General features: G+C 41.8%; 3 protein-coding genes across 3 annotated transcripts in view; 1 reads left to right on the top strand and 2 right to left on the bottom strand.

Annotated features, from left to right (window-relative positions):
- The window catches only part of cnga1b (cyclic nucleotide gated channel subunit alpha 1b), a 5,786-nt gene extending 4,689 nt beyond the window's left edge, over nucleotides 1–1,097 (bottom strand). Inside the window, exons 1-4 of the mRNA XM_034128259.1 lie at nucleotides 1,000–1,097; nucleotides 323–391; nucleotides 187–240; nucleotides 1–101 (exon numbers count right to left, since the gene is read on the bottom strand). The exon at nucleotides 1–101 is cut by the window's left edge and continues 19 nt beyond it. Coding sequence (XP_033984150.1) covers nucleotides 1–101; nucleotides 187–240; nucleotides 323–391; nucleotides 1,000–1,097 — 322 coding nt within the window. The remainder of the gene's footprint in view (nucleotides 102–186; nucleotides 241–322; nucleotides 392–999) is intronic.
- A 2,749-nt stretch (nucleotides 1,098–3,846) lies between these two features.
- LOC117480790 (cell surface glycoprotein 1-like) lies at nucleotides 3,847–20,694 on the top strand. The gene is made up of 5 exons (XM_034128251.1): nucleotides 3,847–4,036; nucleotides 6,196–6,885; nucleotides 7,921–8,082; nucleotides 10,463–10,667; nucleotides 14,727–20,694. Exons 2-5 carry the CDS (start codon nucleotides 6,741–6,743, stop codon nucleotides 17,002–17,004), a joined length of 2,790 nt encoding a protein of 929 aa, XP_033984142.1. The 5' UTR covers nucleotides 3,847–4,036; nucleotides 6,196–6,740; the 3' UTR covers nucleotides 17,005–20,694.
- A 675-nt stretch (nucleotides 20,695–21,369) lies between these two features.
- Nucleotides 21,370–26,890, bottom strand: LOC117480807 (steroid 17-alpha-hydroxylase/17,20 lyase). Its single transcript, XM_034128289.1, has 9 exons — nucleotides 26,655–26,890; nucleotides 25,143–25,263; nucleotides 24,667–24,805; nucleotides 24,000–24,229; nucleotides 23,535–23,621; nucleotides 22,941–23,141; nucleotides 22,313–22,479; nucleotides 21,740–21,843; nucleotides 21,370–21,632 (listed from the first exon to the last, which is right to left on the bottom strand). The coding sequence occupies exons 1-9, from the start codon at nucleotides 26,873–26,875 to the stop codon at nucleotides 21,370–21,372; spliced, it is 1,533 nt and encodes a 510-aa protein (XP_033984180.1). The 5' UTR covers nucleotides 26,876–26,890.
- Between the last annotated feature and the right edge of the window lie 610 nt (nucleotides 26,891–27,500).

The raw sequence follows: 27,500 nt of genomic DNA, 5'->3' as shown, positions 1-27,500 counted from the left end.
TCTCTTTCTCCTTTTCCTCTTTCTCCTTCTTCTCTTTCTCCTTTTCCTCTTTCTCCTTCAGTCTTTTCTCCTTCCTTTCCTTTTTCTCCTGCTTCTCCTTCCTGAGAATAAAGACCAACGTTTAAGGAAAACTCATAATATAGTTATCTTGGTTGGTTTTGTAACCATAGAAAGCTTTTAACGTACTCCTTCTTCTCCTTCCTCTCCTTCTTCTCTCTCTTCTTCTTCGTCTTGTCCTTCCTAGAAGACAAAATGGAATCCATCAGAAAACACCTTGTGAGTCATTATGTTGACGTTCTATGTGTTAAATCAAAAAACATACTCTTCTTCTTCGTTGTTGTTGCTGTTGTTGGCGTTAAACAGCTTTCCTGGTCCGGCTTGTTGATCGGTTCTGAAACGACGACAGGACTGGTTTACCAAGATCATCCGTTCTAGTTGGGAACTCTCTAAAGGATCCCAAACATCTTTTTAAAGGATCCTGAGAACATCTTCATAGGGCCCATAGATCTCTTTACAGACTCCTAGATCCTTGAGAAAAACCGGGACCAGTGAAATCTCTTTAAGTAACTCAAGAAATGGATCTTCTTGCGGATCGGTTGAACCTGCCCATGGACACCAGGAACCTTTTAAAGGACCATTAGAACATCTTAAAGGCACTATATAACATCCTTCAGGAAGCTTGGAGTCTTTAGAACTGCCTCAAAACCACATTAAACCTTGTCAAGCAACAAGGACCTCAAGAACTTCCTAAAGAAACCATCGATCCTTAAGAGGACCCCTACAACCTGCAAAAACATTTTAAAGGACCAGTAGAACATATTTAAGACTCTTTAGAACCGCCTCAACACCCCATTAAACTTCATCAAGCAACGTTGAGACCTCCTAAAGGACCTCTAGAACTTCCTCAAAGACCCATTGAAGTTCCTCCTGGATTGTTGGACTCATTCAATCATAATTTGCATTGATCGATTGTTAGCCTTTGAGTGTTGGACCTCTCACCTGTCCCTCTCCATGTCTTCACCTGGATCGTCCTGGAGAGCGATGGTGGGTGATGTCGACCTGTTTAGAGACCGGACTGACGGAGCTACTTTGGCCATGCAGGTATCCTTTCCTCTGACTTCCTGATGACAAAGAGAAAGAGTTATAGTAATAGTCCTGAAGTTTTGGTTTTACTAAACTCAACTCTAAAACTCTTAAAACGTTCCCCCGGTTAAATCCTTTGTAGTTTCCAAAGAGAGAGAGAGTAATAAATGCAGAAGAGGTGAGGTGTGTGTAGACGGAGAGATTGACCCTGATGAGGATTAAGAGATTACAGGAGATGATACTGTCTCGCACACACACACACACACACACACACACACACACACACACACACACACACACACACACACACACACACACACACACACACACACACACACACACACACACACACACACTCATACGATATTAGGAATTACGCACGTGTATGTGTGTGTGTGTGTGTGTGTGTGTGTGTGTGTGTGTGTGTGTGTTTGTGTGTGTGTGAACATGATAACACTAAGCAGGTATAGCTTTATACATTTGAGACACACTGTTGCATTTAAATAAATAAATAGTAATTAAAATCAAACTTAAGTGGATTTAATTTCAAGAAAGATTAAGTGACAATCTTCAAAATTATTTTATATATTTGTTTGTATTTATTTAAATCAAATATTTAAGCTAAAACAGAAAAAATAAACTACATTAAAAGAAATGTATTTTTGAAAAATGTAAAAAAACACAAAGCAGTATGCATTGGATATTCTTCTTAAATAATGTAAGAGCAAATAAACAATAATTTCCTCCATTTATTCTGGGCTAGAATTATTTATTTATATTTTTCAAATTGCTTTATTATTTAAAGGTAGGGTAGGTAAGTTTGAGAAACCGGCTCGAGATCGCTAGAATTTGAAAATACACAACCGGAGAAAATCTGCCACTTCCTTACAGAGCCCCTCCTCCAACACACACGAACGCGCACATGACCAATGAGGGCACGAGATAAGTTTGTGCACAGATGGAAGGCTGACAGGCAGGTAGGCCATCCAGTTATTTTAGCCGGGCCGGCTAAAATGATTGGTCGTGCTTTTTACAGTACCACAGCTTCCACAGATGACTTTTTTTATGGATTTTTTGTCAAAGCACTTCAGATATTCATTGCTATCGGGATGTTAAGAGCATTCCATGGAATATAACTGTTAGCAGAGTAAGCATAACTTCATTGCTGTTTAGCATCCAAATAAGCGGAGGAGTAACGAAACATCAGAGACAGTGGCATTTCATTCAACGGGCCCTCCCATTGGAGGCGTGGCTTTATTTATACCCATCATTGACCTTTAACCTGTTACGCTATTGGCTTCCAGTCATGCACAACAAATAACACAAATTGGTAACATATTTACCTGAATGTTAACAATAACAAAAAGTGTATCTCCAGCCGGTTTCTCAAACTTACCTACCCCACCTTTAATTAATAATGTTATTTATTTTCCTTTATTTAATTAATTACTACTTATTTCTGTTTTTATTTTCAATGAATGAATAATATGATTTATATGTATTTTTATGTTGAAAGTATTATTTTCTTTATTCATTCATTTAATCATTCTTTTTTTTTTTATATAAATTAACTTACTTTATTGTTCATTTGTCAAGTATTAATTGACATAGCACTATTTAATATTTACTTTATATTTAAAATTATATTTTAAATCCTCGCTTCTCTCCTAAGAATAATAGGTTTTGTTATGCATAATTCTTATTTAATAAACACTCATTGATTTAAATATATACATCTTGAATTGGAAATACATTTGGCTAATACATCTACAAGTGGATCCATCATAGCCCTCTCTTACAGGCTCATAAATCCCATATAAAACATGTAAATGAATACAAATATGTATAAAATGAGGCCTATATATTTAAAGGCAATCCCTCGGGAGTTATGTTAATATAAAATGTGGGGGTTAAAAGTGTTGAAAACCCAGATTTACAGCATTACAGCAGCTGTTGTAATAAAATAAATAAATAATCCCTCTTGTTGCTAGGAGCGGCAGCCTCCCGCAGCGCGCCCTCTGATTGGCCCGCAGCTCGTCCCCGCGGGCCAATCAGAAGCGAGTGCGTCCGCCATGAGAATCCATAATCCCCCTTCTTCTTTATTATCATCAATACTACGATTTATAACCGACAGGACGTCAAAATAAACGCCTCTGTGTCACTAAGTCTTCCTTTTGTCGATATTTCCACGCAGGAATGTGGAGATAAAAGAGTGTTTTTGTCACATTTTGCTAAATAAACATGTTTTTTTTACAAAATGGATGTAAAATTGGAATAAAATATGAAATGTTGTGTTGTTTTGTGGTTTATTTAGTGTGTTTCTCCCCTGGTTTCTCCACACACAGATGACCCTAAACCGCTGCTGCTGTTACCGGCTGCTGCTGTAATGGCGGGGCTGTCAAAGGTACCAAAACAAGTACACACTCTTCTTCCGGTTTGAGTACAGGCCTACAAAATAAAAGCTTTGCAATCTGCTAATTATTTTTTCTATATTTATATATCAGTTGTATGCTTTGTATAAAAACGAACCTATGCTGTATTTTATATAATTTTAGATTAACTTCTGGTCTATTTCATTGTTTAGATTATTAAAGTGCATTTAGTTGTTTTTTTAAACATATGTGTTACATCTATACACATAACTAAATCGAAAGTTTTGTATGGGGGTAATAGCACCCATCTTTCACATCGATCCTGCTTTTATTTTGAATTCCCCCCCTCTCGCCAGGGCGGAAGTGAGTGCTGCGGCTTTGCTTGCTTCACGAGCCGCTGGAGCTGATGGCGGCTGGCGGAGGGAGAGGAGGGAGAAAGAGAGAAAGAGAGAGAGGAGAACCGAGAGGAGAGAGAGAGGAGGCCGAGCACCGAGCACTGAACACCGACCCCTGCTCCCTCACCAGGCCGACCACCGAGCACCGCAGCCCGGCACACAGACGCGCAACACCCCGGTGCAGCGGTGCGTTGTTTTTGTTTATTATCGGTACCAAAAAGGGGGTGGGATTTCACCGGAGGGTCGGTGTGCAGGTTGTGCATGTACACACTGTTAATATATACTGCATCCAGGGTGCTGCAATGTGTGTATTTGTATCATAATGTGTGTTATTATACATGTGCAGTGTACATATATGTGTTTTTTTGTTATCAGAAGCGTGTATTTTGGGGGGTTTGAGGGGGGCTAGGGCCCAGATTCAACAACAGTCCTTATTAGGATTGCACCGTACTTCCTACTATAATTAAATACCACTGGTGTATCTGACTGCTATGATGGCGTTTTAGGGCCAATGGAGAGTTAACAAATGAAGTAGAATTGGAGCCACATTGTAATATCATGAGAAAAAACTACAAAGAGTGCAGTTGTGATTTTATTGAATTATTTTCAGATATAAAATCTATAATTCATCGGGATTATTTTGTATACTTAAATGGTAAATCAACAATAAAAACACATTAAAAAAATATTCTATATGTATTTATATCTGAGATGACAAAATATTACATGTACCATCGACAAACAAAATCTGATATATTTTAGTATTAAACTCATAATTTATTTTTAAAAAACGATTTGAAATTTGCAAGAAATAATAGCAAAAATGAACAAATTCAAGATTTAAAAAAATATGGTCTGAGATTACAAAATAATACATTTGCAAGAAAAAAACCTGACATTTCTCCGTATTAAAGCCGTAATTTATGAGAAAAAGTCTGGATATTTACAGAAATAAAACACATATTCCCTCAAGACTATGAGTTGATTAATTTGAGAGTAAAAAAAGGAAAATCCAACGTTATTAAAGTTGTTATTTAACGAAAATAAACTCTGATATTATCTGAAAAGTGGCAAATTCTTGCCTGTTTTGGACTCACTTTTGGATATTCTTTGAGGTTGAAATAATACATTTTCAAATGAAAAACACATTTTCCAAGATTAGGAGCTTAATTAGCGAGAATGAAATAGGGAAATATCTTCAGAGATTAAAGTGGAAAATTCGCAAACTAATTTAATAAAAGCCACCACGTGCTGTGCATTCAAATAATAGTTCATAAACTCATCAAATAATACTTTGTAAAGGGTTTTTGCAATTAGGAAATCCCGGTCATTTCAGCCTAAAATCACAACGATTCATTACATATAAGCTACTAAAATGCAAAGGGGTATAATAGGAATATTGTAGGTACCGTTAATTCTATATATGTATATTTGAGGTATTAGTGTTATATATTTAAGTGTGTGTTGTGTTTACTGACCCTCACACTGTCCTTTAATAGTGTTTCCCCAGTATGTTTGCAGGAACTCTTTACAGACCACCTACGTTTCCTGCAGTGTGTGTGTGTGTGTGTGTGTGTGTGTGTGTGTGTGTGTGTGTGTGTGTGTGTGTGTGTGTGTGTGTGTGTGTGTGTGTGTGTGTGTGTGTGTGTGTGTGTGTGTGTGTGTGTGTGTGTGTGTGTGTGTGTGTGTGTGTGTGTGTGTGTGTGTGTGTGTGTGTGTGTGTGTGTGTGTGTGTGTGTGTGTGTGTGTGTGTGTGTGTGTGTGTGTGTGTGTGTGTAAAGCCTTGGGATTAAGGACATCTCTGCAAAGTGAGGGTCGTTCTTCTTTTTGGTTTAATGTTCAGGGTTCCCCTTTCTAGTCAATACTGGCTTTAAAAATAACATGCACTGGAACAAGAACTGCACTGATTTAATGGTGAATTTGGCAAAAAGCCAACATAACAAATTTTTCAAACCTTTTTCCTGACAAACAGCTGTGTGCAATTCAAATGCAAATGAATAAATATAAATTAAGGAATTCCAGAAAAAGGATCTCTCTTTCTGACAGGATCTTCAGTGTACACAAGGACAGGGAAGTGTTTTTTTTTTTTGTGGGACTTGAATTTGTTTTTGACCCTCTTTAAGGTCAGGGTCCTTGGATTGCACCCTGTTGTTAACGGTTCTCAGAAGTACACAAAAACAAGCGTGTGCGTGTGTGTGTTGTGGATAGAGAGGCAGCTTTGTGTCGGGTTGTGGTTTGAGTTCTGCAGGGATGAATATCAAACAGGCCTGTAGTAGTGTGTGTGTGACGTGCTGTCTTGTTGTCTGTCAATAAACTATTGTCTTTTCTCTCTCTCTCCGGTGCAGGACCTCGTATCGGCCGTCATCCCATCTCGCTCAGAAACTACAGCTGCAGTTCTTGTAGTATTTAGTTGCAGTAGTCAGCACTTCTACCTGTGAAACATCAGAGGGGTTTTAGTCAGAGAGGTGACCTCTAAAGTGGATTACAGCAGCTTTAAAGTCTTTTAATTTAAGCATTTTGATGCTAATGAGCCTGGAAAGACTAGCTTAGCTTGTTAGCTTGCAGGGGGTTCTACATCCCTTCATGTTTGTTGTCTGAAATCTGACAAAACTGGCAGGGTAGCAGCTCCTTCACTGTGAAAATCTCTTAAAAAAAAAAAGCTCTTAAAAATGTAGATTATCTTAATTATTAAGCTACTTGCAGTTATCAGATAACAGCTAGTGCAGCAGTTCCAAACCAAACATTCAGAAAACAAATTCAGATTTTGAAAGGAAAATGTAGTTGGGACTTGGACCACAGTGAAGTGTTTGGCAAGCTAACGGCTTGTTAGCGGCTAGTGGTGAGCGGGCAGCGGTGGCGCGGGGCTAGCTCCGGGCAGAGCGGGGGTGCGATGGAGTACCACTCTAGTGGCAGCCTGCCCCTGCTGGGGAGACCGCGGTACTGCCCCGGAGCTAACGCTAACGGAGGCTACCTGTGTGAGACGGGACACTGCTGCGGGGAGACCGGATGCTGCACCTACTACTACGAACTCTGGTGTAAGTTGGTTTTACTGTGTTTCAAGTAAAGTAAAGGAACTACATACAAGTAAAAAGCTAATGTTGGGCTATAAAGGAACTACAGCACGGTCACATGACTTCACGTCACCACCGCTAAGCTAAAGGCGGCTAATGTTGGGCTTTAAAGGAACTACAGCACGGTCACATGACTTCACGTCACCACTGCTAAGCTAAAGGCGGCTAATGTTGGGCTATAAAGGAACTACAGCACGGTCACATGACTTCACGTCACCACCGCTAAGCTAAAGGTGGCTAATGTTGAGCGTGATGACGTTTAGTAGTTTCATTTGCAGTGATGGAAAGTAACTAACTAAATGTATTCAAGTACTGTACTTAAGTACACATTTGAGGTACTTGTACTTTACCTTAGTTTTTTCATTTTATACTACTTTATACTTCTACTAATTTTATTTTACAGATTTATTGCAAGTTACTTCATAAATTCAGATTTTGACACAAAAAACCTTTAAATATGATTATTTGGTATTGATTGAACCATCCAGCATTATATTTCAGTAACTGAAACCATGAGTGGGTTAACAGATAATGAGTTGGCAACATTTTTGCTAATAACTGTTTTGTTCAAAAATATTGAACAGTTCCAGTTTCTTAAATGTTTTGAAAGATTTGCTGCTTTTGCTTTTAAATATATATATTTTTTGAGTTTTTCCTGAGAACGTTTTATTTTTTAACATTATATGTATTGGGTTTTTTAACATAGAAAGAACACACAGTCACACATACATACATTAACACATTGGAAAAATAGCACTCCCTCAACATCTAACATTCAGGGATAAATATGAAAGAATAACTAGTTTCTATATTTAGAGATAGTTATTACTATTATTATTATTATAATCAGCATTATTATTATTCCTTGTTTTTGTATCAGTGTTTGATAGCGATATTCATCAATTTCACTCATCAATTTCCACTTGATCACTCTCAAGGAAACGCATGAATGAGTACTTGTATTCCTTATACTCAGTGCCTCTGTGTGTTTGTGTTCAGGGTTCTGGCTGCTGTGGACGGTCCTCATCCTGTTCAGCTGCTGCTGTGCGTATCGACACCGAAGAGCCAAGCAGAGAGTCCAGCAGCAGCAGAGACAGCGAGAGATCAGCCTGCTGGCGTATCATGGAGCTAACTCATACCCATCCTCCATGCTGGACCTCAGTAAGACCCCCGTCAAGATTCAAGATTCAAGGCTAATCTTAGGTCACAGGCTAAGAGCAACACAATAAAACAGATAAACTGGTTAAAAGTGCAAGTAAATACAAATCAAATAGAGTAGAAATAGTGCAAGGAGAGTCTATATACAAGTAATTAGGATATAATATATTAGATAAATAATTTGTAAGTTGCAAACAAATGAATGTTATGGATGTTCTTTTCAAAAGTTCAGGTGTTTAACCGTCTTATGGCCAAATAGATAGATTCCCTATTTGGGAAATGTTTGCGTGGCAGCAGCTCAAAAAGACAAGACATTGTGCATGAGAGAAATTAAACGACTAGAAATAAACAATCCAAAATGTAAACATCTCAAATAGAAATAAAATAGCATTAAAATGTGGAAAATATACATGTGGAAATACTCATTTACAGTAACAAAATATAAGGCAGGATATTATATATACATTAATTGTGCAAGGAATGGATTATTAAATATTATATTGAATGTAAAAGTAAAAGTCCAGTTGGAGCAGAGAGTTCTCTTCCAGCCAGAGGAGATTTGTTAAACAGAGTTATTGCAGTCGGCAGGAATGTTTCCCTGTATCGGTCCTTGTTAATAGATACATTTCAAACTCTAACTTGTACCCATCTTGATACTTGTACTGTCTGTTATGTGGGATTGCACCTCCGGGAATGCTTGGAATTTCGCTGTACTCTGTGCACGAATCTAATCTTATCTTGGTTCCAGAGAGGGCAAAAGTACACACATCCTTTACTCAAGTAGAAGTACAGATACTCGTGTTTAAAAGTACTCTGGTGAAAGTAGAAGTACTGACTAAACTTCTTTACTCAAGTAAAAGTAAAGAGGCTTTGAAATGTACTTCAGTAAAAAGTACCCATAACTAGCAGCTGTTTTAAAGAGTACCTGACCTCCCTTTATATTAATAGAACAATAATGTCATTGTTAGCTAATGAATGTTTCCATGCTGAACAACGGCAACATGACAACGTTTTCATTGGTCCCTCTTCTTTAGAGAAGACCAGGAAATGATGGATACACGGATCGTGTTCAAATCAATAGGCACGCAATGACTCTAAATAATAATGATCACGCCACCAAACACACATTCAAACTAAAGGAACCAGCCTGTTTGGGAAATGAGAGAAGTAGAAAGTACAGGTATTTGGGTTCAACATGTAAGAAGTAGAAAGTACAGGTATTTGTGTTCAACATGTAAGAAGTAGAAAGTACAGGTATTTGGGTTCAACATGTAAGAAGTAGAAAGTACAGGTATTTGTGTTCAACATGTGAGAAGTAGAAAGTACAGGTATTTGAGTTCAAAATGTAAGAAGTAGAAAGTACAGGTATTTGTGTTCAACATGTAAGAAGTAGAAAGTACAGGTATTTGTGTTCAACATGTAAGAAGTAGAAAGTATAGGTATTTGTGTTCAACATGTAAGAAGTAGAAAGTACAGGTATTTGGGTTCAACATGTAAGAAGTAGAAAGTACAGGTATTTGTGTTCAACTTGTAAGAAGTAGAAAGTACAGGTATTTGTGTTCAACATGTAAGAAGTAGAAAGTACAGGTATTTGGGTTCAACATGTAAGAAGTAGAAAGTACAGGTATTTGTGTTCAACATGTAAGAAGTAGAAAGTACAGGTATTTGGGTTCAACATGTAAGAAGTAGAAAGTACAGGTATTTGTGTTCAACATGTGAGAAGTAGAAAGTACAGGTATTTGAGTTCAAAATGTAAGAAGTAGAAAGTACAGGTATTTGTGTTCAACATGTAAGAAGTAGAAAGTACAGGTATTTGTGTTCAACATGTAAGAAGTAGAAAGTATAGGTATTTGTGTTCAACATGTAAGAAGTAGAAAGTACAGGTATTTGGGTTCAACATGTAAGAAGTAGAAAGTACAGGTATTTGTGTTCAACTTGTAAGAAGTAGAAAGTACAGGTATTTGTGTTCAACATGTAAGAAGTAGAAAGTACAGGTATTTGGGTTCAACATGTAAGAAGTAGAAAGTACAGGTATTTGTGTTCAACATGTAAGAAGTAGAAAGTACAGGTATTTGGGTTCAACATGTAAGAAGTAGAAAGTACAGGTATTTGGGTTCAACATGTAAGAAGTAGAAAGTACAGGTATTTGAGTTCAAAATGTAAGAAGTAGAAAGTACAGGTATTTGTGTTCAACATGTAAGAAGTAGAAAGTACAGGTATTTGTGTTCAACATGTAAGAAGTAGAAAGTATAGGTATTTGTGTTCAACATGTAAGAAGTCAAAGTAAAAAGTCGTCAGAAAATTAAGTAGTGGAGTAAAGTACTGATACCAGACAAATGTACTTAAGTACAGTAACAAAGTATTTGTACTCCACTTGTTCCAGGTTTCTTGGCGTCTCTGAAGCTGCCGTCCTACGAGGAGGTTGCAGCTCAACCCTCCACTCCTCCCCCTCCATACAGCTCGGTGTTCACCACCCCTCGTTACCCTCAACCCCCCAGAACCAGCGACCCCCATCTGCTCACACAACACGACCCACTCCTTCATCGCCCGCTCAGCGACGGACCCTCCTCCCTCAGCTCAGACAACAGGTAACAACGATGCTAACTGTGATGGAAACTTCTGAAGCCGAGACTCAGAGAGACACAGGGAGACTCAGAGAGACTCAGAGAGACTCAGAGAGACACAGGGAGACTCAGAGAGACTCAGAGAGACTCAGAGAGACACAGGGAGACTCAGAGAGACTCAGAGAGACTCAGAGAGACACAGGGAGACTCAGAGAGACACAGATACCCCATTCACACCAACGGTGTTTCGGGGCCGGTTCGGTGCTGGTGCTTGAAAAGCACCGGGTTTTCCTGTTCACACCGCAGCGGAGCAGCCTCTAAGCTCCGGAATCCGGTTCGTTTCGAGCACCAAAAAGTTGTCCGTGTAGAAGCAAGAACCGCTTACGTCGGAGGGGGGCGAGATTAACCTGAGATAACAGTTAAGGCGAGTACGGCAAATAAAAGTTGTAACCAGCAGTAGTGCTGAGCAAAGTGACTAGAACGCAACCACACACTTGTAAAAAAAAAACACGCTTTATAAAGTCAGGCAACACTAACCAGGCTTCGTGTGATTCTGTTTATTTGTACCTTACTTTGACCATCCGTTCGCTGTTATTGATCATTGTGGAGAGCAGGCAGACGTTTTGTTTGTTATTATAGCAGCTATCGGATGGAATCAATACATGGGCTGCACAGGTGGTCATGTCCGACTATCACAAGTAGAATCATAATGAAAAATACGCCGGTAAAAAGTGCCTGGAGAAAACGGCTTAGCCAGTAGTCAGTTTAGCTTCGGTTGCTATGCTAACATCACCCATGTTATACCAGAGAAACTTTCATAACAGCGTTGTGATGCCAAACAGCGTCAATTCAGACTGACACCAAACAGCGTCAATTCAGACTGACACACATTCACTTAAGGGGAACTGGGGATATGTATCAGCTGCTTGTGTGACAGTCAGACAGTGAATACTTTAGAGCCGTGTGAGCTAACCCGGAGCTAACGGGAGAATACACTCACGTTGAAGAGCAGTCAGCACTGCAGCGGTCGGTAAATGCCGCTGAAACACATTAATAAACAATGAACCACGGCACTCTGGAGAAAAGTATAAGGTTGGAGAAGTCGTTATTTAATTTAATCTGGCTTCGTATGATTAAAAGCAACACGATCATCGACCCGACGCAGTCCCCGGCCCGTTGTTGTTGTGAGGTGAGCTCCGTTGGGGAGAAACTCAGCGACGTAAACTGTGACGTCATGACGCAGCAGCGGCAGCACCAGTCGGGCTCTGAGCGGTGTGAAAAGAGCCGGCGCTAAACCGAAGAACCGGTTCTGAACCAGAAAAGCTCTAGCACGGAGCTAGAAGGGGAAAAGCCTTGGTGTGAAAGGGGTAAGAGAGACTCAGAGAGACACAGGGAGACTCAGAGAGACACAGGGAGACTCAGAGAGACTCAGAGAGACTCAGAGAGACACAGGGAGACACAGGGAGACTCAGAGAGACTCAGAGAGACACAGGGAGACTCAGGGAGACTCAGAGAGACACAGGGAGACTCAGAGAGACTCAGAGAGACTCAGAGAGACACAGGGAGACTCAGAGAGACACAGGGAGACTCAGAGAGACACAGGGAGACTCAGAGAGACTCAGAGAGACACAGGGAGACACAGGGAGACTCAGAGAGACTCAGAGAGACACAGGGAGACTCAGGGAGACTCAGAGAGACACAGGGAGACTCAGAGAGACTCAGAGAGACACAGGGAGACTCAGAGAGACTCAGAGAGACTCAGAGAGACACAGGGAGACACAGGGAGACTCAGAGAGACTCAGAGACACAGGGAGACTCAGAGAGACTCAGAGAGACTCAGAGAGACTCAGAGAGACTCAGAGAGACACATGGAGACTCAGAGAGACTCAGAGAGACTCAGAGAGACACAGAGAGACTCAGAGAGACACAGAGAGACTCAGAGAGACTCAGAGAGACTCAGAGAGACTCAGAGAGACTCAGAGAGACACAGAGAGACTCAGAGAGACTCAGAGAGACACAGAGAGACTCAGGGAGACTCAGAGAGACACAGGGAGACTCAGAGAGACTCAGAGAGATTCAGGGAGACTCAGAGAGACACAGGGAGACTCAGAGAGACTCAGAGAGACACAGAGAGACTCAGAGAGACACAGGGAGACACAGGGAGACACAGGGAGACTCAGAGAGACTCAGAGAGACTCAGAGAGACTCAGAGAGACTCAGAGAGACACAGGGAGATTAAGAGAGACTCAGAGAGACACAGGGAGACACAGGGAGACACAGGGAGACTCAGAGAGACTCAGAGAGACTCAGAGAGACTCAGAGAGACACAGGGAGACACAGGGAGACACAGGGAGACTCAGAGAGACTCAGAGACACAGGGAGACTCAGAGAGACTCAGAGAGACTCAGAGAGACTCAGAGAGACTCAGAGAGACACAGAGAGACTCAGAGAGACTCAGAGAGACTCAGAGAGACTCAGAGAGACACAGAGAGACTCAGGGAGACTCAGAGAGACACAGGGAGACTCAGAGAGACTCAGAGAGATTCAGGGAGACTCAGAGAGACACAGGGAGACTCAGAGAGACTCAGAGAGACACAGAGAGACTCAGAGAGACACAGGGAGACACAGGGAGACTCAGAGAGACTCAGAGAGACTCAGAGAGACTCAGAGAGACACAGGGAGACTCAGAGAGACTCAGAGAGACACAGGGAGACACAGGGAGACACAGGGAGACTCAGAGAGATTCAGAGAGACTCAGAGAGACTCAGGGAGACACAGGGAGACACAGGGAGACTCAGAGAGACTCAGAGAGACTCAGAGAGACTCAGGGAGACACAGGGAGACTCAGAGAGACTCAGAGAGACACAGGGAGACTCAGGGAGACACAGGGAGACTCAGAGAGACACAGGGAGACACAGGGAGACACAGAGAGACACAGAGAGACTCAGAGAGACACAGGGAGACACAGGGAGACTCAGAGAGACTCAGAGAGACTCAGAGAGACACAGGGAGAGCAGGAACTTTGATGGCAAACACTGATAGTTTATTATAGAGTTACAGCCGGAGAATTTGACAAGACATGTTCTGCCGCCACGAGGTGACACGAGGCTACTGCCAAACCAATTCTGAAGATCCCGTCTGCAGTTCTAGGTTTTAACTAGTTCAGAGTGTAATAATCAACATTCCTCATCAGCGAGACTAAACCAATATGGACCCTGAATATAACTAGAGCTGTCGTCCATAGAAAATAATGTGCGCCAGGGAACCTACGTTCCTGAACAATAAACTACCTCATGGCGGCTCATAAACAACAACAATGATCCCAAGCTCTTCCTCCTTAAGAGAGATAGCAGCAAAACCCAAGGCCGTAGACCTATGCCGTGGGAAAAGAGAAAGTGAGAGGAGAAAACGATGAACTGTGTCAAAGGCAAGGCAAGGCAAGGCAAGGCAAGGCAAGGCAAGTTTATATATATAGCACTTTTCTGTACGCGACAATTCAAAGTGCTTTACAAAACAAATTAAAATACTTTTTATGAATAAATACAGTAAAAACACATTATATAATGCATTACAAAGGTTTAAATACCTAAGCAAATTATTCCCCAACACTAACGATAACTTAGACAATGTTATAACTTACATTGTTGTTGTTGGGGACATTTTGCCATCAAATTGGCACCCTGATATTGGGTTGTTCACGCTCACTTGCATTGTTTGTTTTGGGATCTAATAACCCCCATAGATGGTGTGTCTTATATCCTTCTGAGTGGTGTTTCAGTAAACCAGACATCAGAGCAAGATGACCCGACTGCAGGGAGCAAGAGAGGACGAATATATAACATAAGTAAACGAATTGAGAGACATACAGAGTCAGCAAGTGAATGATGTAAGGTGCAATATCTGTAACTATAGAAAAAGATTGTATTAGATATCGGGTGCCTTTTTCTTCAATGAAAACACTCACTCATACGCTCCTCTCTCCAGTCTCTTGAGATATCTACATTATTATTACACAACACAAGCTATTGCTACCTCATCATTTCATAAATCTCAATGAATAATAAATGTATATCTTCCCTTCAGCTCCAGTTGTTCCTGCGACTCCTGCTGCCCGTCCTCTCCATGTAGCTCCTCTTTATCGGCGGCCGTCACGTATGAAACCGACACCAGTCACGCCACGACGCCCAGCGAAGCCCCGCCCCTAACGCTCGACGTCACCACGGAGACCATCACAGCCGCAGCATCTCGTTTGGAGATCAACGAGACACGAAGTCTGGTTTCTGAGAGGATGTCGGGCTCAGTGGCCGTTGAGATCGGAGACGAAGACGCTTCCGGAGAACGGGAAACTGTTGTTGACTCATCGGTTCCCAACCAGGATGTTACGGTGGCGGTTGTTACGGTGGCGGCCTCCCCTCTGACCTCCCCCTGCTTAGAGGTGGTTCTTCCTGTTGGAGCTACATCTCCCATCATGCAACAGCTTGACCTAGCACCATGTACCCCGACACTCAGCACCAGTAGTACTTTCCCTAGTCCAAGTGAAGTCCAAATAATAAGCATTGATGGTCCAACTGATGAAAATATCCTTACCCCCAAAACCACCTCATTGTCGGGCCCTTCTACCCCAACAGCTAGCACTTCTGACCACAACCCTGATCCAACAAGAACTTTTGATACAGCCAACGTTCCAAGTAGCCCGACCTCAGCACCAGGATCAGATGTTGGAATGACTTTGGCCTTGATAAGTGAAGCGTCTAATCTCCCAAGCCAGGACCCAAATCCTAGCCTTGTGCCAATCCCAGCACCTTCAAACCTTCCCCAAGCCAGAGTACCTTCAACCCAAACCCAAGCTCCAGAACCTGTTCCCACAAACCTAAGCCCCTTTACAGAACCATTACCCATAAGCCTTCCCCAAAGTCCAGACCCTTCACCTTCAAACCTTAACCTAGTTTCAAACCTACAACCTAAAACCACCATAGTCCACGACTGTGAATCTAACCCTATCCTAAAACCAGTACCTGCAAACCTTACGCTTGCGAACCACACCCCGGATCTAACAAGAACTTTTGATACAGCCAACGTTCCCAGTAGCCCAACCTCAGTACCAGCATCAGATGTTGAAATGACTTTGGCCTTGATAAAAGACGCAACTAAATCTCCAAATCCAGACCTAAATCCTAGCCTTGTGCCAATCCCAGCGACTTCAAACCTCACCCAGGCTCCAGAACCAGTACCCACAAACCTAAACGCCTTTCCAGACCCAATGCCCACAAGCCTTCCCAAAACTCCAGACTCTTTGCCTTTAATCCATACCGCAAATCCAAATCTACGACCTAAAATCAACATAGCTCCAGACTGTGAATCCAACCCTATTCTAAAACCAGTACCCCAAAACCTTCTCCTTCCTACAGAAGCACCTAAATTAGCACATTTCCAGATACAAGAACCGTCACCTGGGTCACCTGGGTCACCTGGGTCACCTGGGTCCGGTCTAGCCTCGGTTCCTCCCAACCCAACCTCAGACAAGAACCCAAACCACGGTTCTGTTGCTATTCTTGTTTCTTGTCAAGATCCAGCCCCAGAATCCGCCGATGTAACGGCTCAATCGACAGAACAAGACCTTATCAGTCCGTTGCCATCAAATATCCAGGCTGGATTTAGTTCTGGATCTTGTACAAGTTTTGGTTCTAGAACAAGTCCAATATCGGTTCCTGCTCCAGTGTTTACGTTGACAACACCTGCATCCTCCCCTTCCTCTTGCCCAGCAATAACTATAGAATCCTCTTGTACACCTGTAGCCCTCTCCCCATCCTCACCCCTTTCCTTGTCTTCAACGTTTCTCCCGGGCCCAGCTTTACTCCTGGACCCCGTCACTGCAATGCACCAGTCCAACAAAAGTGGATCTTCTTCTGGCCACGCCTCCTCTCTTTCCCCCTCGCCTCGTGCTACCCAGTCGCCGCCGAAACAGACCTTATTTTCCCCCTGTGTGGATATCTTTGAACCGGGACCTCCAAACTGGGAGGACGGGGAGGACGACCAGGAAACCGAGGACAATGACGATGAGGAGGATGAGGACATGGGAGCGGATGAAAGCCAGTATAGACACCGGCGACTTACCGGCGACTCTGGCATCGAGGTGTGTAGGTGTCGGGTGGAGGATGAGGATGAGGAAGAGGAGGAAACGAAGGAGGATGGGATTCGAGAAGGAGGAGGAAATGGTGATCTTCATGACAGTGTGGACTGCCCGGCTCGAGGTCAGATCACCACAGGGGAAGGACTTGTACTGTGCACCTCCACCTCCACCGATACTCCAATATCTGAGGAAGGCGCCTCCGAAGTCGTCATTGTCGTGGAGTCCGTGTGATTGACAGGACGTGGGCGGAACAAACCATTCATCATCCAGGCAAGGGTTGAAGTTAATGATGGCCTTCACCCCTTAGAACTGTTATTTGAGATTGTCCTGATAGATGATTGTGATTGCGGTTACGTCATATCGACTGATGTTTATTCGGCAATTGTTTGTCAGATCAGCAAAAGGTGTTGGACTTTAGGAGGAGATTCAACAGGATGCTCACGAGGAAAGGTTTTAGTCCGATGTGGTTTGGAGGTTTCTGCATGGAGAGGCATTTTCTTAAATTGCATCCAGGGTTGATCAAATTTTACAAATACTGCACTACAGCATTCATGACATACTGGGCTCGAGGTTCGGCCACAATCTAAGTCGTATTTACAAATGAAAGATAGCAATTCTTCTGAAATTCAAAATGACCCTAGGTGCAATTTTATTGGAGATAACCCAATCTGTCCACCCATAGTATTTTACCCTAACAACCATTTCTAATATTATACTTGCGTGGTCCGATGACGCTTGCTAGATGTAAACATCGTTCCCCTTATCGACGTCTGTCCAAATGAAACACGTTCCCCAGAAATGACGTTTTCTTTCTTGCGTTTGTCACCAATGATAAAAACTTTAAATAGTTTAGCAGTAGACACCTGGCTTGTCTGGGGCGATGACGTCTGGTTTTGAAACAAGTCAAACTCTCCGCTTTGGACACGCAAACCGACTAATGTGGGAGGATGATTCACTCTGACTGACAGAGGGACGACTGATTCATCAGAAAGCTTACTTTTGATGTACAAGTCAGTCAAGGGAAGGGAAATTAGGGAAACAGTTTCTCAGATTTGATGTTTTCATGACAACTTGATCCTGTATGGAAGATTTCTGGGTTGTTTCCTGTGCGTCAGTGGACAAAAGCTTTTTGCATAAATAGGAACAAACAATAGACACTTTTAGACCGAAACAAAGCCCCAAACAAAAGGGATGTGAACACGTCATCGCTATCGTCTTTGTCTCTGAATTTGAGGACGGATACAACAAAACGTTGTAGAAACCAAACAATCTAGAGTCTTATCTCTAAAATATTCCTTTTCCGCATCCCTCCATTCGTAGCCATCTTCCTTTTTATCATTCAGAACCCTCTATTAAATTGTATTCTGATGGATAAATCAACAAAGTCAAGCTATTTTAGGACCCACAATGACGGTGATCTGAATCGCGTTAAAGAATTGGAGAATATGTAATTTATTTTAAGGACTTATGGACGTGTGGATATCGATATTTTGTGACAGAAAGACATAGAGGTAGAGTATATTTTGTCAATGATAGAAAAAACATTTTTGTTGTACATGCTGGTGTATGTCCAATTAGCGAAGAGCAATATTTTTCATCAGCAAGAGTCTGTATGTAAATGACGCCCCCTTAAAAAGAAATGGAAAAAATCAAGGTATTGACAAGTTTTGGTAAAAACTTACCCCAGATATAAGTGGACTTTAATTTTAAATATAACTCACTGGTTCCAATGAATATCTCCCCAAATCGCGCTGGAAGAACTAAAAATGCATCTAGAAATCAAAGTTTTCAACAACATGTGAGACTTTCACCCAACAGCAGTGCAATGATTGTAAGTCATTTCCAACACACTTTACGGAGGTATGCCAACACACATTTGTTAAGCTCTAGAAGTCAAAATGAATGTGATGATAATACACCGACAGTTGGTTGTACATTTCGGTTAAAAAGTTCATATAAATGTACAACAAAAAAGGCGGGAAAACAAGGTGAGGAAAAGGCGGTCAAAAGTTTCCCGAAATACACTGCATTGTTGTAGAAGGAAATCCTTAGTTAGTAAATTAGTTGGACTGGTCACTTTTCCTTACATCTGCTCCCACAAAGTGCATTTTGTACAGCCGTTAATGTAAGCTGTTTCAGTAAATTCACCGAATGTGTGTTGGTCCAAACCAGACGTCAGATTGTGTTGGAAGAGTCACCAGAGAGTAAAGTCTGACCTTTTAGCTAATGAGAGACTGAGTGTACTGAAACCTGTGTTCAAAGAAACAGGAAAATCATATTGGAGGTGGTCACCTTGTCACAAATATCATTAACTCAACCTTCTCCGATGTAAACAAAGTCTGACCCACAAACCCTGTTTCCATGCTGCATCACAACCGGACTTCACTACCCATTTCTTGCAAAAGGACGATGGGTTTACCTTTGCAGACAATGCTATGTTGGACCTCCTTACGACAAAAGCAATGTCCTGCCATGGAAAAGGACTCGAGTGGACTTCAAATGGCAGCAACAGAGCGCACAGTTTCTACGTCTAAATCTGGGTGTTTTGGTAGTCAGATTGGAAACCAACGTGCACAAGATTGGATTCACACGTGGATGGATTCATTAATCCAATATTTTGTTTTTTAAACCTATTGCGGAGCTGAATTCACAGAAATATGGTTTTGAGCAAACGTGGATGTCAAAGAGAGCTCAAGCAGATTCCTACGATGGCGGATCGGAGTCGAAAACGACACCTTCGATTGAGTCTAGGCCGACTAATCGCCTGTTGACCGTAAGAGTTCGTAGAGGCTTAAAGGACCTTTTCTCAAGGGTCATACCTAGCCGTTGATGTTGTGGTTGATGGTGTTTTTTGTTTACCTGAACTAATAAGGTTATATATCTCCATGGTTAAAAGAGTGCCATTTCTACTTGACCACTGTTACTACTTAGCGTTAGATGGAGCGGCTCTCGCTCTGCGTGGGTGTGGACTTTCGACCTGAGTGACTGGGAAAATGTTCGGTCCAAAATCTGTCTCTTGTAGCTCGAGTTCCCAAAGGCTCTGCAGCTCTGAAATCAGCCTTGTGAAAAAAGGGAAATTTCCGCCAAATAATGTGGGATTTTACCCAAATCTCCTTACAGATAAAAGCTTGGGAAATTACCTTGAAAACGAGGCTGATGTTTGGGCGTTTAAAGCATTTGGAAAACTCCTATTTATCCTTTTTGTTGAGTCAAGCCGGGGCAAGTTTTTCATCAAATGTTGGTGGACAAAAAATCTCTGCCACTGACTGGATTCACATTGACAAGATGAGACTCCTGTGTGTTTGGTCAATCATTCAGTGCATTTCATTCAAGATTGGTAAAGTCCCCAAATGACCCAAAAAAGTAAAAGGTTTAAGACTTATTTGGGGAATTTTTACCGCAATCTCTTACGGTAGCTTTGGAAAACTAACTAGCTTTTCTTTTTACATAAATCATCATTTGGGAACGTTTTTAACCTTGAACTGATGCTTAAAAACACAACTGGTCCTGATGTAATGTGAACCCAGTCACACAAACCTGGCCTCATTAAATGTCTTTAAACAACTTCCACTTGTTCCACGAGGATATTGGATTTAGCTTCACCTGTGGTGTTTGACAAATTATTTAATTTACTAAAAGCGTCCGTATGTTCCTCCGTCTAAATAATGTTTTTATCTCGTTTTTTCTTGTCTGCTGTCCTTCCTGTTTGCATGAGGTTTCCGTCGGAGGAGTGGAAGGAAGCAGAGGAGAGACTGGTCTTTAAAATCCCTTAATATTACGATGATAACGATGCTAATTATTAGAAATACTAAATTATTAGTGAGTGTGTATGTGTGGATGTATGTGTGTGACCTAACTAAACCAGCCTGTTCTAAAAGTGTGTGAAGATATACTGAATAAAAACTGTCAAATCTACTAAAAGTCTGTCTTTATTCACTGGTACTAATAATTACAACACAACTGGAGATTAATGATTATTTATTGATTAAAACATTATTAATGTCAAGTTACACTCAAAAAACAAAAAGGAAGTTAATCATAAAAACGTAATATTTATATGGCTTAAATCTAACTTACATTTTGTTTGAATTACAAGCGAATCATTTAAACTAGCTTAGCATTAGCCTAGCATTAGCTTATATTTATACTTTTTTTATTGCAAGATGTTTTTATTTTTGGCGATTATCTTATGCATTAAAATAGTTTACAAGTAGAGGTTCCTCTGCAGACATTTCGCTCTTTCTATCGTTCCGTTAAACGCTTAATAGATAACATTTGGTAGAACAAATTAAGCTAACTTTCTCTAATTTTACCGTAAATATGTTGAAAATCAATGTCGGCAAATAACTTGTCCTAATCTAAAAACGCTACTTTTTAAATAAATGGAGTTATAATAAAACAAAATGTGCCGTTTTCATGACCTATTACAAATTATATTTTATCATAATCAGAATAATAAAGGAGTATTAGTGTGCATATTAACACAGTCATAGTTTAAAGTACATTTTCATGTCAGCATTTAAATGTTAAATCATGTCAAATTTGATTTTAATTGCAAAATTATAGTTTTATGATTGTAAACTCCGCCCCCTTTCACTAAGCCCCACCCTCCCACCCCTCCCTGGGAGTGACCACGACCTTATAAGGCAGCGGCTGAAGGACGACGCCCAGTCGCCCCTGCAGGTTGGGCGGGGAAGCCCCGTCCGGCAGCTTGAAGTTCATTCGCTGGAGCAGAGAAGACACGAAGAGGAACAGCTCCAGCCTGGCCAGTGATTCGCCGACGCAGACTCGCGGCCCCGCCCCAAACGGCATGAAGCAGGGGGGCGTCACCCGGTGACCCCGGTCGTCAAGGAAACGGTCTGGAAAGGCGGGAAAACGAAGGTGAGGAAAAGGCGGAAAAAGGTGTGTTAGTTGCATTATTTAAAGTAGGATTTTTCCGATTAGGTAGTTGTTTTTTGTGTTTTACCTGGGTTAAAGAGGTCTGGTTTGTCCCAGTGTTCCGGGTCGTGGTGAATCGCCCACATGTTCACCAAAACTCGTGTCCCACGTCTGACCGGGTGACCTCCAATACTACGAGAGAGAGAGTTTTAAACATTTTGCAGCTTATAGCTATTTCCATTATTGTTAAAACTGTCAGTTATTTCCTGACAAATTGTCACAAAAAATGGCTGTTCTTCTGAGAAACTCATGAAAAGTTGAATGTAGTTAAAGAAGTTCAAAAGACAACCAAGAGGCGGTAAAATGCTTAAAAAATACATTTAAAAAGTCTGAAAAATAGTGAGAAAAAGTTAAACATTTAGAGCTGTAGTATTTAAGGTGCCGTATTTGAGCTGTAGTATTTAAGGTGCTGTATTTGAGCTTTAGTATTTAAGGTGCCGTATTTGAGCTGTAGTATTTAAGGTGCCGTATTTGAGCTTTAGTATTTAAGGTGCCGTATTTGAGCTTTAGTATTTAAGGTGCCGTATTTGAGCTTTAGTATTTAAGGTGCAGTATTTGAGCTGTAGTATTTAAGGTGCAGTATTTAAGGTGTAGTATTTACCTGCTGTCCGTCATGGCGGTGTGCGGGATCAGCACTGGACTGACCGGTCTGATCCTCATGCCCTCGTTGATCACACACTCCAGGTACGGCAGCCGGACTCGGTCCGACACACACACCGGACGCTCGCCCACCTGTTCGTCCAGCTCCGCTTGTACCCTGCGCTGCACCTGCACCACAAGTACCTTTACTACACCGAGAATACACACACACTACACCGAGAATACACACACACTACACTGAGAACATACACTGATAACATACTACAACTACACCGAGAATACACACATACTACACCGAGAATACACACACAGTACACTGAGAATACACACATACTACACTGAGAACATACACTGAGAATACACACATACTACACTGAGAATACACACACACTACACTGAGAACATACACCGAGAATACACACACAGTACACTGAGAATACACACACACTACACCGAGAATACACACACAGTACACCGAGAATACACACATACTACACTGAGAACATACACTGAGAATACACACATACTACACTGAGAATACACACACACTACACCGAGAACATACACTGAGAATACACACATAGTACACAGTTACAGTCCAGATTACTGCAGTATTGGTACTCTCTGACCTGAGGGTGGTGCAGCAGATACGCCAGGATCCATAGCAGCGTGGTGGATGTGGTTTCCACGCCGGCCCCGAAAGCCTCCGCTGCCGTCATCAGGACGTGATCGTCTGTGATGCCACTCCCCTCCTGAAGCCCCGCCCCCTGACCCTGACCCTGCAGCAAGGCATCCAGCAAGTCCCGGGGGGGGCCGTCACTCAGGGACGCCTTCAGGAGAGTTATTACAATACAGGAATTAATGTAGGTATTTGCAGATATACGCACATGTTTGCACGTACAAAAGTTATACTACATACAAAATTAACAGGATAAAAACTATTTAAAAAAAATCAGTTTAAATGGAAGCAGCTGCAGGGACATGAAGTGCATATAACTGTTGGGTCTGCTGATTTTAATAATTTTTATAAATAAATGTAAATTATGAAAGAAATACGGAAAAATACGAAAAAATATAAAAATATATGCAAAATAATAAAAACAATAATACAAATATTTAAAAACAAATTAAATACCCTTTAGAAAACAATAACCCTATATTAAATATATTTCAACATTACTCCGTACATTTTATTTATAAATTGTATCATCAGTTCCTGTCACCTTGTGCTCCTCCAGTTTGCGGGACAGCAGCCGGTCTCTGACGGCGATGCAGTCCTTCAGTTTCCTGAGACACCTGTTGGGAAACACCTGAGGAGCATGTGTGGGTTTGAAGTTAGAATGTGATTCAAAAGTAGGGACATTTTTTATAGAAAAGAGGGGTTTTGGGGAAAGTCATGGCCTTTTTTGCAATTAAAGTAAAGTAATTTTTAAATTGAAATTTTTTTTTTTAAGTACAAATATTTTTTAAAGTACACGTTTTTCAGAAAAGTCCAAATATATATTTTTTAAAGTAAAACTTTTTTTTTTAAGTAACAATATTTAAAAAAAATTGAAATATTTTAAAAGAATGAAAATATTAAAAAATATTTAAAGAAAATTAAAATATTTTTTTTAATTAAGATATTTTATGAGGGATTTTTTTCTAAAAGTTTAGAGTTACTTTTAGAGAGGGTCTACTTCAGGCACCTTGATCCAGGGGTAGATGTCGAGCAGCCCGCCCCCGACGATGGTCTCCACGATGCCGTCGTTGTACCGCATGACTTCCTGCAGCTCGGCGTCGCCGTGACGATACGTTGAGCTGAACACCAGCGTGCACACCACGTTAGTGACAGCTCTCGTTACCGCGGGCGACGGGTCGAAGCCCCGCCCCCCTCCTGACAACAGCTCCAAACACAGGTCGTCCACCGAGGACCGGACTAAAGGAAACACATGAGATATATATATAAACAAGTATTATTTTATGTTTATTCATCTTTAAAGGAACCAGAGCAGCACACTTGTTTTTTTCAATTTGATTTGATATTAAAAGTCTCTGTAGCTTCACATCCTGTTAGTGAATTGTCCCCTTGACCGTCGAAGAGGAACAATTCTTAATTGAAACTCAAAAGACTCGAGACCGTTACGAGTGAAACAGATTGGAAGGGAGATAATGCTCCAGTCATTACCACTTGATACAGAATCCACTAACGTGTTCATAGCACAGAGAATTCAAAACATCTGTTCTGCAATAATACAAAATAAAAGACAGTTTTTTTGTTAAATACACAGGAGTAGTATCGTATTATTTTTCATGCATTATTCTTAATCCTGCAGTATTATGGTATGTGCTGCATTAATGGATGCTGTTCTGTACCGATGTCCTGCAGGCGTCCGCTGCCCTCCCCGAACAGAGTGAAGGAGTCGTGGACGAGGCGGCGGTGCATCTTCCAGAGAGGAGAGAAGTCTGAGAAGGCGATGTCTTTCCCCCCCCGGGTCAGCAGGTCCGTGGTCACCTGCGAGGGAATACAGAGAGAGATTTACCATTTTATCATTTGTTGTTTTTTGCCTTTACTGTCATTTATTCAGTATATTGTTCTATATTTTTGGGGTCTTTTTTCTGTATTTTCTTTCTGTATTTATTCTTTATTTTTCCTACTTTTCTCCAGTATTGTTTCTGTGGCAAGGACATGTTTTAAAAATAAAAGAATTTGAGAAAATGTTGGTCTTCTTGTGAAAGTTAGGACAGTATTAGTAAAGTAGAACCTTTTCAAGAAGTTAGGACTGTTTAAAGAGACTTAGAATATTTTTATAAATTAAATTGAGCACTTCTTATGAAGCCCCCCCCCTCACCATGAAGGGTCTCCCGGCGAACTCTTTCCCGCGCTGCAGCAGGACCTCTCTGGCCTCCTGGTGCCGGTTTAAGACCACCGAGAGGTGAGGGCCGAGGAGCAGCGAGAACACAGGGCCGTACCTCAGGGAGAGAAGGAACGAATATTTGTTGAGAAAGTACAGAAATAATACACAAGATATATATGTATATATAAACAGAAAATAAATTAAAGAAGAAATTAAATAAAACAGGAGAATACAGAAGATATACTTATATATAGTGTTGGGGAAATAATTCCCAAGGCCCATAACTGTGACCCAGTTTATCAGTTCATGCTGTCCTGACTGAGCACACGCACCTGTAGCCTTGGCTGCTGTGCTCTCAGTGCTCTGTCTCCCTGCTCCTGCCTGTTCTATCAGCTGATAGAGGTGTTATGGTTCTATCTTGTTCTGCACAATGTTGATTATTCTCTCTGAACTAGCTAAACACACGGGTCTGGGGGAGAGTTCTTCAGAATTGATTGTGGCATCTCAACCGTGTGGTCAGACCGTGGCCCGTGACTTGTCTTGCGAGTTCTCCGGCCGAAGCTCCAAATAAACCGTCAGTGTTTGCCATCAGAGCTCCAGCTCTCCTCGAGTCTCTCTGAGTCCTGACTCCATCAAAGCTCCAGCTCTCCTCGAGTCTCTCTGAGTCCTGACTCCATCAAAGCTCCAGCTCTCCTCGTGTCTCTCTGAGTCCTGACTCCATCAAAGCTCCAGCTCTCCTCGTGTCTCTCTGAGTCCTGACTCCATCAAAGCTCCAGCTCTCCTCGTGTCTCTCTGAGTCCTGACTCCATCAAAGCTCCAGCTCTCCTCGAGTCTCTCTGAGTCCTGACTCCATCAAAGCTCCAGCTCTCCTCGTGTCTCTCTGAGTCCTGACTCCATCAAAGCTCCAGCTCTCCTCGTGTCTCTCTGAGTCCTGACTCCATCAAAGCTCCAGCTCTCCTCGTGTCTCTCTGAGTCCTGACTCCATCAAAGCTCCAGCTCTCCTCGTGTCTCTCTGAGTCCTGACTCCATCAAAGCTCCAGCTCTCCTCGTGTCTCTCTGAGTCCTGACTCCATCAAAGCTCCAGCTCTCCTCGTGTCTCTCTGAGTCCTGACTCCATCAGAGCTCCAGCTCTCCTCGTGTCTCTCTGAGTCCTGACTCCATCAAAGCTCCAGCTCTCCTCGTGTCTCTCTGAGTCCTGACTCCATCAAAGCTCCAGCTCTCCTCGTGTCTCTCTCTGAGTCCTGACTCCATCAAAGCTCCAGCTCTCCTCGTGTCTCTCTGAGTCCTGACTCCATCAAAGCTCCAGCTCTCCTCGTGTCTCTCTGAGTCCTGACTCCATCAAAGCTCCAGCTCTCCTCGTGTCTCTCTGAGTCCTGACTCCCATTGCTTCAGAAGTTTCCCCCACACATATTAGCAGAAGAGATACAGAACGTGAATAGAAAATGCTTTGAGAACACTTTGAGGTAAAGTGAACTCTTAAGGGTTTACACTGAGATGTCCTCTTACCTGTGTCCCAGCTGAGTGAAGAGCAGGTGGGGGGGGAGACCTCCTCCCATCCAGGGGAGGCTGCCCAGCAGGGGGAGAGAGGGGAGAGAGGGGAGAGAGCCACGAGCCGGGGGGCGAACGAGGAGGAAGAGGAGGAGGAGGAAGGCTGCACCAACGAAGAAGAAGAGGACGAGAGAGGAGGGGAGGAGGGAGGAGAGAGAGGAGACGAGACGAGAGGACATGGTGAGGAAGTGAGGAGAGAGGGAGAGAGGACGCTTATATACACACTGTCCAAGGTCTGAGAGTGTGTGTGTGTGTGTGTGTGTGTGTGTGTGTGTGTGTGTGTGTGTGTGTGTGTGTGTGTGTGTGTGTGTGTGTGTGTGTGTGTGGTGTGTGTGTGTGTGTGTGTGTGTGTGTGTGTGTGTGTGTGTGTTTGTGTGTGTGTGTGTCAGCCTTGATGTTATCAGCTGTGTGTCAGAGGAGAGAGAGACCACGTCACTGTCCCGACACACACTTTAAAAAGTTATTTGAGTTTTTCTTTAAAATAGTTTTATTTTTTGTTTATAGGTTTTATTTATATTTACATTCTTAATTAAGCTGTTTTTTAAATATATTTATTGTTATTAGTTTCCCTACGTTTTCATATATATTTTGTTAATATAAAAAGGTATGTTTTTATTTATTTACATGTTCTATATGTTAAAGTTACATTTAATTTGTTTCATATCTTTCAGTTTTATTCCCGTTTTTTTCGTAGATTTTTTAAGTTTTAGTTGAGAAATAAATATTTATTATCAGTTTAGTTTCAATTTGACAGAAAGAGTTATTTGATGTTTTGTTTCTATAAAGTGTGAGCGTTTCAAAGCT

This window comes from Trematomus bernacchii, unplaced genomic scaffold (genome assembly GCF_902827165.1).
Source record: "Trematomus bernacchii unplaced genomic scaffold, fTreBer1.1, whole genome shotgun sequence".
NCBI classification, from domain to species: Eukaryota; Metazoa; Chordata; class Actinopteri; order Perciformes; family Nototheniidae; genus Trematomus; species Trematomus bernacchii.
This window is presented reverse-complemented; position numbering and strand designations above follow the sequence as displayed.